We start from the raw sequence: 15574 nt of genomic DNA on the forward strand, positions 1-15574 counted from the left end.
CGTGCCTTCCCAATTAGTGAAGCGGAGAAGAATATAGTGCACCTCCCCCACATCGACACAAACCTTTAATAATTCAACACCAGTGAAAGGAGAATCAGGAAAGTTCACCGGAAGGTTATTATTTTTTTTAAAAGGAAGTTGAGTAACAAAATAAGAAATTGTGAACCAGGTAAATTTGTGGTTTTTGCTCGTACTATGTTTTGTGAGTTTTCCCTCAATAGGGATTCCTAATTTCCTCGAGCTCTTGATTTTAAGCATATCAGGTTTAGTGGAAGGATATTTTGGGAGCAACTCTCTGCTTCCCAAATGAAACATTTCCCAATGTATTTGTGACGGCCTGCTCTTTTATCTCGAAGCACAAAGTGGTTCCTGAGAACAGAGCACCCTCCCTCCCCCTCCCCCTCCCCCCCCCCCCCCCCCCCCTCCTTTGCAGAACTCAGATTTATTGCCTGGCCTCATTTAGGGACCTCTCCATCATCCCATGGGAAGGAAGTGGAGTGTAACAATAAAGCCTGTGGTAAGTCTAAGAAACCATAAGTCGTGACCAGAGAGATCAGGTTACCTACTATGCACTGGAGTAAAGATGCAAGCTAAATATATATTTTTTGATAAATGTTAAAATCTTTTCAGAACATCGTGTTCTAGCAAAATAAAAATGAAAATTAAATAGATCAGATGGAAATTAAAACATTTGGGCTGAATTTAAGGAATTAGATATCATACAGAATAAATCCAAATAAAATATTACGCTAATATACCATTGATAAGGAATTAATTATATTAGTTCCGATTGTGCACAGTTTTGGTCTCCTAATTTGAGGAAGGACATCCTTGTAATTGAGGCAGTACAGCGTAGGTTCACGAGATTGATCCCTGGGATGGAGGGACTGACATATGAAGAAAGATTGAAAACACTAGGCTTGTATTCACTGGACTTTAGAAGGATGAGAGGGGATCTTATAGAAACATATAAAATCATAAAAGGACTGGACAAGCTAGATGCAGGAAAAATGTTCCCAATGTTGGGCGAGTCCAGAAACAGGGGCCACAGTCTTAGAATAAAGGGGAGGCCATTTAAAACTGAGGTGAGAAAAAACTTTTTCACCCAGAGAGTTGTGAATTTGTGGAATTCTCTGCCACAGAGGGCAGTGGAGGCCAAATCACTGGATGGATTTAAGAGAGAGTTCAATAGAGCTCTAGGGGCTAGTGGAATCAAGGGATATGGGGAGAAGGCAGGCACGGGTTATTGATTGGGGATGATCAGCCATGATCACACTGAATGGTGGTGCTGGCTCGAAGGGCCAAATGGCCTCCTCCTGCACCTATTTTCTATGTTTCCATGTTTCTATGATTGAAAGACATGGAGCCCACCGAGTCCACACTGACCATCAATCTCCTGTTCACACTGGTTCCATGTTATCCCACTTTCGCTACCGGCACACTCGGGGCAATGTACAGAGGCCAATTAACCTACAAACCCACATGTCTTTGGAATGTGGGAGGAATCCGGAGGTGCCATGGAAAAACCCACGCACTCATAGAGAGAACATGCAAACATTACACATATAATCTCGATTGAACCCATGTCTCCAACGCTGCGAGGCATGAAAGGTGAACGGGGAAATTTATTTTAGTACTCTGCATGTTGAAAGAGCAAATCCATCGACTGGGAATGGTCTTTAACTACTCTTGTTAAGTCAGAATATTGTGAGGTAAAGTCACATCATAGGGAATGTGTAGAAAGGAACTGCAGATGCTGGTTTAAACTGAAGATAGACATAAAATGCTGGAGTAATGCAGCGGGGCAGGCAGCATCAATGGAGAGAAGGGATGGGTGACGTTTTGGGTCGAAACCCTTCTTCAGACTGAGAGTCAGGGGAGGGGGAGATACAAAGATAAGGAAGTGTAAGGTGTTAGAACGAGACATCAAAGGGGGTGAAGTTCAAGGCAAATGTAGAATAGATCACTGTTAGCTAGGGGAAGTTAACAACAAAGCAGAGATAAAATGTAATCAGGGACAGTCGGACTGATCGGAGAACTGGGAAGGGGAGGGATGGAGAGAGAGAGAATGCAAGGGTTACTTGAAGTTAGAGAAGTCAATATTCACACTGCTGGGGTGTAGGCTGCCCCAGCGAAATATGAGGAATTGCTCCTCCAATCTGTGTTGGACCTCTCCAGAGATGCTGCCTGTCCTGCTGAGTTACTCCAGCATTTTGTGTCTATCTTCACATCATAGGGACTTGAGCACAAAACTTTAAGCTGATAAGGTAATGGGCTGGTAAACTTCAGTTCTATCTGCTCTTTCAGATAGATGTAGAAGATACCACACCAGTAATTGAAGAGGCATGCGGTCCTCATAGTCCTGACAAATATCTATCACTTAAACACTATCACTAAAGTTGTTTATTAATACACTTAGGAAGTTTGCTCAGGGAAACTCTGCTGTTACATTTCCCACAGCACAACAGTCTTTTGCCTATCAAAAGTACTTATTTGGCTGTAAGCATTTTGAGGATTTAAAAAGCATCATAACAGAAAATAGGTGCAGGAGGAGGCCATTTGGCCCTTCGAGCCAGCACCGTAGATTGCCACTTTTTGTGAAACACTAGTTACAAAGAACAGTGTACCCTGATATCATCAAGATTATAATTTCCATTAATATGGTAATGTTATCACAGTGCTTATTCGGGTAGTTTTACAGCATGGATGAATTTTTCCAAAGTATCAAATGTTCCTGGCTACTAAAATAAATCAGTGCTTGCCAATAGGCTTCTAATGTTATCTTTATATATGGCAAGTTGCTTTGATGTAAATTCAGCCAGAACCTAGCTCCTTTTTGTCTTGTTGTCAAGTCAATGGACAATTGCATTTATATAGCGCTTTTCACACTGCAAGTGTAAACAAGGTTTCGTACCTCTTATTTTCTTATGACATTGAACAAAATAATTTGGCCCATTGAATCTACACCATTTCCCAGATTTAAATGATTATTTCCCTGTAACCTATTCTTCCTTGCATGAACAGACTCACTACAAAAGTTTGAAATGAAGAACTGCAGGTGCTGGTTAATACACCAAAGAACACAAAGTGCTGGAGTAACTCAGCGGGTCAGGCAGAATCTCGGGAGAACATGGATAGGTGATGTCCTGGGTCAAGACCCTTCTTCAGACTTCTGATGAAACTTCTGATAGTCTGAAGAAGGGCCCCAACCCGAAACGTCACCCATCCATGTTCTCCAAAGATGCTGCCCGACTCACTGAGTTACCCCTGCACTTTGTGTCCTTTTGCACACAAGGGGTAATTTAGAGTCACCAATTAAATTGTCAGCATGGTTTTAAGAGGAAGATACTGTGGCATCTGAGGGAAGCACGTGCAGTCACTGGAGAATGTGCAAACTACACACCGGCAGGACCCAAAGTCAGCAATGAGAACAACTCACTGAAGCTGTGCATCAGCAACTGTATCTGCTGTGCTACCATGACAACGCGTCATACTAATCCTGTTTTAGACATTATGTAGAAAGTGAATGTATTTCCTTCTCTGCTAGATTCCCATCCCTCCTCATCTGGGATTCTGTTTCTTCCTTGTATCATCAAAAGATCATACATTCTAATTTGCCTCGAATGATTTTGTTAAGAGAATGACTCTTCATGCCAACATCTGGATCAAAGGCTTACAAAGTTACTTGATTAACTCAGATTTCAACCAAAGTAGAGGATTCTTTATGAATCAGTTTCATATGAGCAACGGGCATAAAGTCCATGTTTATAAAATTTTAAATCATGTGACAGGGACAATTATTGCATTTATGAAAAATAACAATATTTTAGAAACATAGACAATAGGTGCAGGAATAGGCCATTCAGCCCTTCGAGCCAGCACTGCCATTCAATATGATCATGGATGATCATCCAAAATCAGTACCCCTGGGGGCAGAGAGGCCAATTCATCAATTTACAGTATTTAAGTGCAATGAACAGTAAGTTTAAGTACACCATCCCATTGAAAATTGATCAGACATTACAGCCTGAGCTCTCACTAGGATCTGAGGTTGTTCCCGATTGGAAAATTGAAAGATCATGCAAATATTAAACCAGATAAACGTTGACACGTTTTGCCCATTTGGTTTTGATCATCATTGAGAAAACATTTAGAGGAACCCATCACTTTATATCCTGTTCTTTGAAGAGCATGAGGAGCATCTGTGACCAAGCATCTGTTTAATCAAGATAGAGCCATAGAGTCACAGAGTGACACAGTGTGGAAACAAGCCCTTCGACCCAACTTGCCCACACCGGCCATCATGTCCCAGCTACACCAGTCCCACCTGCCCGCCTTTGGTCCATATCCCTCCAAATCCTATCCATGTACCTGTCTGTTTCATAGAAAATAGGAGCAGGAATTGGCCATTCGGCCCTTCGAGGCAGCAGCGCCATTCAATACGATCATGGCTGATCATCCAAAATCAGTACCCTGTTCCTGCTTTCTCCCCATATCCCTCGATTCCGTTAGCTCTAAGGGCTACATCTAACTCTCTCTTGAATATATCATCATTTCTTAAATGTTGGGATAGTCCCAGCCTCAACTACCTCCTCTGGCAGCTTGTTCCATTCACCCACCACCTGTCTGAATATGCCTGAATATAGGCAGTATATATAGATGTCCAAACCATGCAGTGTATTGTTAATGCAAGTTAGTGTGAAATGATACTACAATCGGCGAAGGGAGCTCAGCAGCTTGAGCAGATTCTGTGGGGAAGGGAAGGAATTGTTAACATGTCCTTAATGCCCCTCCCCCACTAATGGTTCTCGACCTACCGAGTTCCCCTCGCAGATTGTCTGTTGCTCGAGATTCCAGCATCTGCAATCTTTTGTGTGACATGATGCTTATAAAATGAATAAAAGTTTTAATTCCCTAATGCACACACAAGCCTGTTAAAGGTAATGAGCAGAGTTTAAAGATCACCATCTAATGTAAAAGTGGCCTGACAGACCATGTGGGTCCAATTAAGTTAGAAAGGAAATTCATTATCCAAGTTGAAACAGACAGTATTTTAAAAGGAAATAATACTAACTAATAGCAGCTCTTTTTGAAGAAAAATAAGAAATGTACATTTGGAAAAATGCAGCTTACTACAAGGTGATACAGTCCTCAGAGCACAATGATTCAAAAAAAAAAACAAGATTTCGACATACATTTTCAATGATAGCCAAACAACAGCATTGTAGTATCCAAATTAGTAGCGTTAATTGAGGAATAAATATTGAGGTAACTCGCCCCCTCGTCAAAACAGGATCATAAGATCTCGGTCTTAAACCACCCAACCCCCACCCGCCCATCTCAATCAATCTAATAGTTTGTACTGCTTCTCCTCTTTTCCAGCTTATCCCACTCTACAATCAGTCTCTGTTTATCAGAGAGAGCAGACAGAGCCTCGGTTTAATGCCTCGCCTAAAAGACAACAACTTTGAGAGTACAGTTTCACCTCTTACTCGAGTATAAAGCTCGATCTTCATGCTCAAGTCCCCGGATAAGGATTTGAACCCAATGATTCAAATAATTATAATTATGGATTTAGTTTTCTATATTTGAGGCGGCGCAGTGGCACAGAGGAAGAGTTGTTGCCTTACAGCGCCAGAGATCCAGGCTCGTTCCTGACAACAGGATGCCATCTGTACGGAGTTTGTACATTCTCCCCGTGTGTTTCTGTAGTCCAGTTTCCTCCCACATTCCGAAGACATGCAGGTGTGTAGGTTAATTGGCTTCTGTAAATTGCCCCTTGTGTGTGTGTTAGGAAACAGGGGTAACATAGAACTAGTGTGAACAGGTGATTGTTGGTCAGTGCCAACTGTCCCGTATTAGCCGGGACATCCCGTATTTTGGACGAAATTTGTTTGTCCCTTACAGGACCGCCCTTGTCCCGTATTAGGCCCGGGGGGAGGGGGCGCTGTAGGCCCGGACACTGTAGGCCCCGACACTGTAGTCCCAAAGCTGTAGGTCCCTACAATTTAGGTAGCGACACTCTATGTTTCCGACATTTTAGCTCCAGACAGTGGAGGCCCGGGCGCCGCCTAATGGAGGTTGCGTAGCAACCCACCTCCTGGCCCAGGCGACCGCCATTGATGGAGCGGGAGCGCGTGGCAGCTGGCTGGGTGAGGTCACATGGGGTGCAGGGCGGTGACGTCACCTTGTCCCGTATTTGCGACTGAGATAGTTGGCAACTCTAGTCAGTGCAGACCTGGTGGGCCTATGGGCCTTTTTTCAGCATTGTGTATCTAAGCTATATAATTGAAATCTGAAGATGATTATCACAGCAGTCATATATAATGAAATGCCAGGTCAACGATTTTATTGTGAATTACATTTTGCTTACACCTAATCACTGGAATATAATCAGAGTTTTCAAAGGGCAAATAGTTTAATTGGCATAGTAAGTCAATGAAATGAGCAGTTAGGCAAGGTATGTACTGATGGGCTTGTGAGACTAAGAAATCACTAAGAAATGCTATCATCAAGAAGAATTTCGATTCTTAGGCATAACCTCCCAATATGGCTGCACTCCAAAAGTAATTGCTGTAAATAAAGTCCTTTAGACATGATAATGTGCTATATATATGCAAGTTCATTTCTGGGGACTGGATAATCTATAGCTTTGGTTTGAGTGAGATGCAATTCTTAGGCTTTATGACTCCATTATTCAACTCTGCAAAACATTTGTTATTCTGTACTGAATCAACAGCAGTGTTAGAAGACAATTAGTTATCAGTTTCGGAAGGGACCAATACGTTAACGCAGTCGTACGGTTGGGACTAATTATCCAGGTGGTCTCTTTGAGCAGAATCCAATCAAAGAACCCCCTTGAGTACGAAACATTTGCAACATTTTAATATTGTAAATGTGTGGCTGTGAACTGTGGTGTTTATTATCATCACCAGCCTGCAGTGTTATCGTCTCCTTTAAGATTAGTGAACCGTCATCTTGGACAAAGGAAGTCCAGCAGTCAGAACTAATGCCTTTCTACAGCACTGCCATAAAAGGACTCTGACATATTTAGAACAGCTCTTCCAATTCTGAATCGCATGTGACAAACAGGCTTGGCATGCACTTCTCAGATAAGAATCTACAGACACAATTCAAATTCGGAAACCTAATTTTCTCCTTGAAAGGTAACCTTCAAAGGTCGGCTACCACCGCCTGTGTGGCAGGGAGGTATAGATTCTGTCGTATTTTTGATGAGTTACACTTCTGTGGTCATCTCCTCACACCAGGCAGCTCTGTCTGCCCTTTGAAATACATTTTTGTCTGATGTGGTGTAAATCTGGCTTGTATTGCTTTGCCCTTAAGAGTTCCGCTGGGTCCTAATGTCTGCACTATTTTATATTCTAAAAGCTGGCAAACATTGACTGGGTTTAGTCCCACATTTAATTTATTATTGAGAAAACGGGCGACTTTTTTAAGTGAGAGGTTCAATTTTATATTAAAAAAACTCAGAATACAAGCGTACAAAATATGACACGTAGACACGGCAATGTGGCGTTCCAATTCTAGACTTTTATTTATCAGCCATAGCCATGGATACCAATAATTCATTCCTTTTTTAAAAGAAGCGTGCTTTAGTAATCTGGGAAGAGACCCTGCACTCGTTTGCCTACTCTCCCTGCCAATATTCACAACCACACCCAAAGGAAAGATGGAAATCCTGATGCATTACTGTATCTTCGCCATCACCCAATTTAATGGAATGCTTAAGCCTCTGAGGAGAATAAAAAGTGCAGATTTTTCCACATGTATTGTAGTGGATGGAGAAAGGCTTAAAACTGGGAGCATTTAAAACTGCAGGTGGGTTTCCGCAGTTTATTTCTATATTTCAAATTTGCTGTCAACCATGAGGTCAGAAGTGATAGGAGCAGAATCAGGCCATTCGGCCCATTAAGTGTACTCCGCCATTCAATCATGGCTGATCTATCTCTCCCTCCTAAACCCATTTTTCTGCCTTCTCCCCATAACCCCTGACACCCATACTAATCAAGAATCTATCTATCTCTACCTTAAAAAAATATCCATTAACTTGGCCTCCGCAGCCTTCTATGGCAAAGAATTCAACAGATTCACCACCTTCTGACTAAGGAAATTCCTCCTCATCCCCTTCCTAGGAACGTCCTTCAATTCTGAGGCTATGACCTCTGGTCCTAGACTCTCCCACTAGAGGAAACATCCTCTCCACATCCACTCTATCCAAGCCTGTGAACCAATGTGTTTGCTGCATATTCTCACTCACTCACTGAGCAGAACTTTATATGAAGGATAAGGCTGAAACTTTGCAGCTCAATTTATGGCCAGTTTATATCATCGCTAAGTGTAGATTTTAACGCTCAGCAGTTATTATCTATTTCGGCTTATGTGTTAGCAATACCACGATATATTTTCAAATTTAAATTCCTTTGGAGAGAATGAATAGATGCTAGGTGCAAATTTGCTCATTAGTTCATGCAAAAGTCCGCAGACTAGTTAACAGTCACAAATTATGCAACAAGCCTGATTGTATTGCAATGTTTGAATCTCAGTTAATATTATAGGAGCATTTAGATTCAAAGGCAAAAATGCTTTGGTCTCGAAAATAATTTATTGCATTTATCTTTCACTCGGTTTTCATAGGCACTCATTAAGAACCCCATTGAGCTGGGCATCCTTCCAACATAAGCCTAGACAGTGAGTGTCAGCAGATGAATCAATTTTGGGGGCATGTCACAGCTGGGACTGGTTATTAAAAACAACAGCTTTCATTTGCATAGTGCCTTCAACATAAAAGAGAAAAAGTCTTGCACTTATAAAGTACTTTCCATGACCTCGAGATGTCCCAAAGCACTTTACTACCAATGAAGTACTTTTGAAGTACGGACACTGTTGTAATGTAGGAAACACGGCAGCCAATTTAAGTACAAGTTTCCTCAATCAGAGACGTGATAACAACCAGATAATCTGTTTTAGAGATGTTGATTAAGAGATAAATATTGGCAAGGATGTGGTCAAATGTCACAGGACTCTCGACTTGTGCTGATTAGTGAAAGGAATAAATTCAGGTTCAGTTGAATTCCAGCATCTTTACTGATGTTTTGGGGGTAACTATCCATGATACCATCCATTTATGATTTGAACCACTGGCTTTAGAAGACTGAATCAATCAACTTTGTTTTTAAGAGTACAGAAATGCAGGATACTTCAACAGCATTGTTAGGATCATGATCCACACTTCTATTCATCTTTTCTGGAAAGGTCACTTGAGTACAATCAGTAGCAGGAAGCCAGATTGATTATTTTTTCTTCCAAGCACAGTGGCCCTAAGGAAATTACAGTACCCTCTGACACTCACTTGAGATCAGTTACAGCAACAAAGCCTGGTGATAAAACGTGGGGGTCTGAATGGTTCAGGCCCCCAGTGCTTACATTACATTCACTTAATCTATTGTGAAAGATCAACTAAAACAGTTTTTGCCATGAATCAAGCCTTTATGTACAATTACCATGACTCTCAATTCCTCCTCAGATCTCCGTGTATCTGTTGCACAAGACATTCATTCCTGATCTCTGGTCCTTGTACCAACAGCTAATGGGAGGAGATTTTCTTTATTCGACTCAATCTTATAAACCTTTCATCAAATCTCTCCCCGACCTCCATTTCTCCCAGGAGAACAACTACATCTTCTCCTAACCACATGACCAACTGCTCGCTACAAATTAATTTGGGTATCATCAAAAAATGTGCTCTATATTCTAGCTTCCAATTCATAATTATATCACCAAAAAAAGCTTTATCCTTTGGGCAACACTCTCATAATTACCATTATTTTATTTTTTAATGAATGCTTATTTATTTTTGCTATCCACTTTGCTGCTGTAACCCTACAAATTTCCCCGTTGTGGGACAAATAAAGGATTATTATTATTATTATTATTATTATTATTATTATTATTATTATTATTGTTGTTATTGTTGTTGTTGTTGTTGTTATTATTATTATTATTATTATTATTATTATTATTATTATTGTTGTTATTATTGTTGTTATTATTATTTTTATTATTATTATTATTATTAATCCTATGTTGACCTTTGTGGCTGTGGCTTCATATACTGTACAATTAGAGTCATAGAGTTACACATCGTGGAAACAAGCCCTTCAGCCCAATTCGTTGCCCTATTTAACCTGCTCCCATTTTCTTGCATTTGGCCAATATCCCTCTAAACCTTTCCTATCCGTGAACCAGTCCAAGTGTGTTTTTTTAATTCTTTTAATATTTGCCTCAAAAACCTCCTCTGTCATGTAAATTCTGTCATGTAAAAAAATGACAATACCCGTCTCAGACTTTAAAGTGGCATGAACTTCATTACGATGTATTTGGCCAAGTCCCTGACATGAGCTTGCCAAGCATTTAGGCGTGATTTTGTAACCTGCGTCAAAAAACTGCCACGGTATTGTTAAACACATCACAATTAAGAATTAAAATGATGAATTGCACTTGGCTGGTGTTTCCTTCTGCTCCACCCACTTCTTGGCAACATGAGAATGCTGCCTTTCATCACGATCACCACATGTTGCAGATGGAAAATATATGAGTTTTGAGATGCCCAAACTTCTGGTTCAGTTGCCTCACTGCAAAAAATGGTATTGTTTAACTAATAAAACTTTCTTGACTTACCTTGTTCGCACAGAGCACCAGCATAACTTGGTAAGCAGACGCAACTGAAACAGTTGATACCATCAATACACGTGGCTCCATTCTGGCAAGGGTTGGACTGACACTCATCAACATCTGAATGAAATATAATTTGGTAATATTGGTTTGTGGTTAATTAAACACAGCAATGCAGTCACAATCGCTACGGCACGCTAAGCCTACTAAAATTATATCATTAATCAAAGTATTCACATTGGACCTACTTCTTCAAAGTACAAATCAGGAAGTGGCTTCTTTGAAGATTTAGACCAATTTCCTAAAAACCAGAAGCAACCCTACTTAATTAGGATAGAAGTCCGGACAGGGAAACTTGGCTGACTCTCCCGGTCTGATCATATAAACAAAAAGAAGCATTTGAAAAAAATTGATACTACCTCCGACTGTAAAAAAATCTATTTGCAAAACCAAAGAAAATACTGCACAGTGGGGGGAAAAAAGAGAAAAAAGTGATTTTTGATATTCATGGCTTTGAAGAGCTACTTTATAACTCTATAATGGACTGTTCGGAAACCCCCTCCCCAAGACCCCAAAATTGATGACCTATGCTTAAAATAATTTGGCATGGGCAGAAATGATGCAGAAATGAACTTGCTTTGCAATGGAGACACAAGGAGCTGTAGATGCTGGGTTGTAAAAAAAGACTTTGCTTTGCAATGTATTTTGTGTGGGAAAAAAATGCATAGCTTTGCACATAAAATGTGGTTCGAGTTTGTGACACACACAGCAATATTCTCTAACTTTTGACAACAATATGTAACTGAAGTTCTCCTAACCCAGCTTCCTGCTATTCTCATTGCTCCCAGTTTATGTTGCTGTCGTCCATTCAAAGGAATGAGTTGAGCTGTGACATCTATGGCACAGAAGGAGATTATTGTGAGTAACTGGAAAAGCTGGGATTGAAAGGGGAGAGATTACGATGAGATTGAATGTAACAATTAAAAGTTAGATAGTTGAAGCAGGTATTATTGCAATATTTAAAAAACATTTGGACAGGTGCATTGATAGGATAAGAATAGAGGGATATGGGCCAATCGCAAGTAGATGGGACAATTGTAGATGAGAAATGTTGGTTCACGTGAGCAAGTTGGACCGAAGGACATGTTTCCACGCTATATTTTTCTCTATGACTCTACAATACGTGTAGTAAAATGGAAGAGATATTAATTTGCAGGAAGGTCATGGGAATTGTAGATAAAAGAGGTAATGAAAGGTGATTTAATGTAACACCTTTCAGGAACTCAGGACAAGCCAAATTGCTTAACAATCAATGAATATTTTTGAAGTATAACACACTGGGCATATGATGACATATGACGAAAGAATGGGTCGACCGGGCTTGTATTCACCTGGAATTTAGAAAGATGTGAGGGGGTCTTATAGAAACATCTAAAATTCTTAAAGGATTGGACAGGCTCGATGCAGGAAAAATGTTCCCAATGTTGGGAGAGTGCAGAACCAGGGGTCACAGTTTAAAGATAAGGGGTAGGCCATTTAGGACTAAAATAAGGAAAAACTATTTCACCCAGAGAGTTGTGAATCTGGAATTCTCTGCCACAGAAGAGGCAGTGGAGGCCAATTCACTGGATGTTCAGGAGAGAGATTTAGCTCTTAGGGCTAAAGGAATCAAGGGATATGGGGGGAAAAGCAGGATGGGGTACTGATTTTAGATGATCCGCCATGATGATATTGAATGGCGGTGCTGGCTCGAAGGGCCGAATGGCCTATTCCTGCACCTATTTTTCTATGTTCTATGTTCTAACACCTCCCAAAAGCATGAGAAGTGAAACAAATCAGGTATTTTCTTCATGTAATGCAAAATAAAGGAATACCTCTTGGATAGGGCTGCTGATTTGCTCTTACTTGAGATTGTAAAGATTGTATCTTTTACATCCATTGGGATAGTTTAATGTTTTATTCAAAAGATGAAACTGTTGACAATGTAACATTCTTGACAATATAGACAATAGACAATAGGTGCAGGAGGGGGCCATTTGGCCCTTCAAGCCAGCACCGCCATTCAATGTGATCATGGCTGATCATTCCCAATCAGTACCCCGTTCCTGCCTTCTCCCCATACTCCCTGACTCCACTATCCTTAAGAGCTCTATCCAGCTCTCTCTTGAATGCATTCAGAGAATTGGCCTCCACTGCCTTCTGAGGCAGAGAATTCCACAGATTCACAACTCTCTGACTGAAAAGGTTTTTCCTCATCTCAGTTCTAAATGGCCTACCCCTTATTCTTAAACTGTGGCCCCTTGTTCTGGGCTCCCCCAACACTGGGAACATGTTTCCTGCCCCTAACGTGTCCAACCCCTTAATAATCTTATACGTTTCGATAAGATCTCCTCTCATCCTTCTAAATTCCAGTGTATACAAGCCTAGTCGCTCCAATCTTTCAACATATGGTAGTCCCGCCATTCCGTGAATTAACCTAGTAAACCTACGCTGCATGCCCTCAATAGCAAGAATATCCTTCCTCAAATTTGGAGACCAAAACTGCACATAGTACCCCAGGTGCGGTCTCAATAGCACAGTGAAATCACTGTCCAGATCATTGGGATCAAGTCCTTAGAGCAGACCTGAATCTGCAGCCTTGTGATTAAGATACAAGAATACTATCAACTGAGACAACCAAATCCCACACCTCCCCCCTCCAATAGCCCCCTCCCCCCCCCCCCCCCAAACACCCCCCACCCACCCTATTCTTCAATGATCAGAATGCGGGTGCAAGTGCCAGGGAAATATATTCAGCATGAAAGTGAGATTAATAATTACTGGTTGAGGTATGTAGTTCTAAAGTAATGTTAAAAAAAAAACCTTCTGTTTCCCATTTTAAATTTCAAGACATTTTGGAATCATTTTGCACAATTAAGTCTGTAACATTTAGCATAATAAGTGCATCCAATCTCCATATGAGGAAGAAAAATTAGATTGTGTGGTATTAATAGAATTTACATTAAATGCACTGGGACTTTTTCTCCTGTTTTGTTGGAAAGAGGATCAAATTGCTGCATGGTGTCTGGAGCATACATACCTACTGAAAGTATGTTTAAAATAACATTCCTATTCTTGCTCGTTGTCTAACCAAATGTTCCTTACAACTTTCTCATAAAAATGCTTCCCGGCATTGAACATCACTTAGCTATTGCAGTGTTTACTGTTGCTCTTACCTAGTTCACAGTGTTCCCCAGTAAATCCAGGCAAGCAGGTACAGATGTAACTTGTCTCTCGTTGGAAGCAACTGCCTCCGTGATGGCAAGGGCTTTCTTCACATGGGTTAAAATGTACTATGACAAATGCAAATATTGAGAAATGAGTACGTGCAGTTACATTTTAACCAGTGGACATTTATTCACAGAAAAGCCCTAATAAAAATGACAATCGAGTGACAAGTTGCAAATTACAGATAGTTTAGTTTAATTTATTGTACAGTGAAAAGCTTCCTGTTGTGTGCTAACCAGTCAGCGGAAAGACAATACATGATTACAATCGATTACATGAATAAAATTCACGTATGTTGAAAGACTGGAGTGGCTGAGTCTGTATACACTGGAATTTAGAAGGATGAGAGGGGACCTTATTGAAACATATAAGATTATTAAAGGATTGGACACGCTAGAGGCATGAAACATGTCCCCAATGTTGGGATGTCCAGAACCAGGGGCCACAATTTAAGAATAAGGGGTAGCCCATTAGAACGGAGATGAGGAAAAACTTTTTCACTCGCAGAGTTGTAAATCTGTGGAATTCTCTGCCTCAGAAGGCAATGGAGGCCAATTCTCTGGATGCTTTCAAGAGAGAGTTAGATAAGAGCTCTTAATGATAGCAGAGTCAGGGGGTATGGGGAGAGGGCAGGAATGGGGTACTGATTGTGGATGATCAGTCATGATCACATTGAATGGCGGTGCCGGCTCGAAGGGCCGAATGGCCTACTCCTGCACCTATTGTCTATTGAGCCATTTACAGTGTATAGATACATAAGGGAATAACGTTTAGTGCAAGGTAAAGCCAGTAAAGTACAATCAAAGATAGTCCGAGGATCACCAATGAGGTAGATAGTAGTTCAGGACTGCTCTCTGTTTGTGGTAGGATGGTTCAGTTGCCTGTTAACAGCTGGGAAAAAACTGTCCCTGAATCTAAAGGCGTGCTTTTTCACACTTCCGTACCTTTTGCGGACAGAAGGGAAAGAAAGTGGCCAGGGTGTAACTGGCAATGGTACACATTGCAATAAAATCAATTATTGAATTATTTGTAAGAGTGCTTCTCAGATCTAGTTCCTCTTTACGGGTGTATCAATTTGGCAAATTGGTATTAATTAACCTGACACCAAGGGGTTAATAAATTCTTTTTTTTTACATGGTTTTCTTTAAGAGGCACTGACCAAAAAAGTTTTAATACACTATTTTGTTATAATTTGGGTTGGCTAGCTATTAGCAGCAGATGTTTATTTAAAAGAGCTAAGTGCTAAAGTATTTAAGCGTTTGTTCTTGCATGGGTTTTATCTAAAATTCCTACTTTGGAGACCAATTTTTAGGTAGATTGCCTGAAGTAATATTTTAAGATTTTCATGGTACAGGGATTCTTTCCCCAGAATTTAACTTTTTTCTTGTCACTTTATCACAAATAAAATATTTAACTGCAAGATATATTAGATGCGTGTGGCTGTTAACAGTGTAACATTGCAATACTGTATCTAGGGCCTTTGTGAATGCAGGTACAGTCAGTATTCCACATTGATTCATGCGATTTGAAAATAGAAAATAAGTGGAAAAAATTACTGAGGTGGAGGGTGAATTCAGTTCAGGTACCGAGAGAGAAATGGTGAAAGAAAAAACAA

The 15574-nt window shown here is 40.5% G+C and overlaps 1 protein-coding gene across 1 annotated transcript in view; it reads right to left on the reverse strand.

The window, feature by feature from the left end:
• The window catches only part of LOC144592138 (uncharacterized), a 59536-nt gene that overhangs the window by 32397 nt on the left and 11565 nt on the right, over positions 1-15574 (reverse strand). Inside the window, exons 2-3 of the mRNA XM_078396545.1 lie at positions 13908-14024; positions 10699-10812 (exon numbers count right to left, since the gene is read on the reverse strand). Coding sequence (XP_078252671.1) covers positions 10699-10812; positions 13908-14024 — 231 coding nt within the window. The remainder of the gene's footprint in view (positions 1-10698; positions 10813-13907; positions 14025-15574) is intronic.

This window comes from Rhinoraja longicauda, chromosome 3 (genome assembly GCF_053455715.1).
Source record: "Rhinoraja longicauda isolate Sanriku21f chromosome 3, sRhiLon1.1, whole genome shotgun sequence".
NCBI lineage: Eukaryota > Metazoa > Chordata > Chondrichthyes > Rajiformes > Arhynchobatidae > Rhinoraja > Rhinoraja longicauda.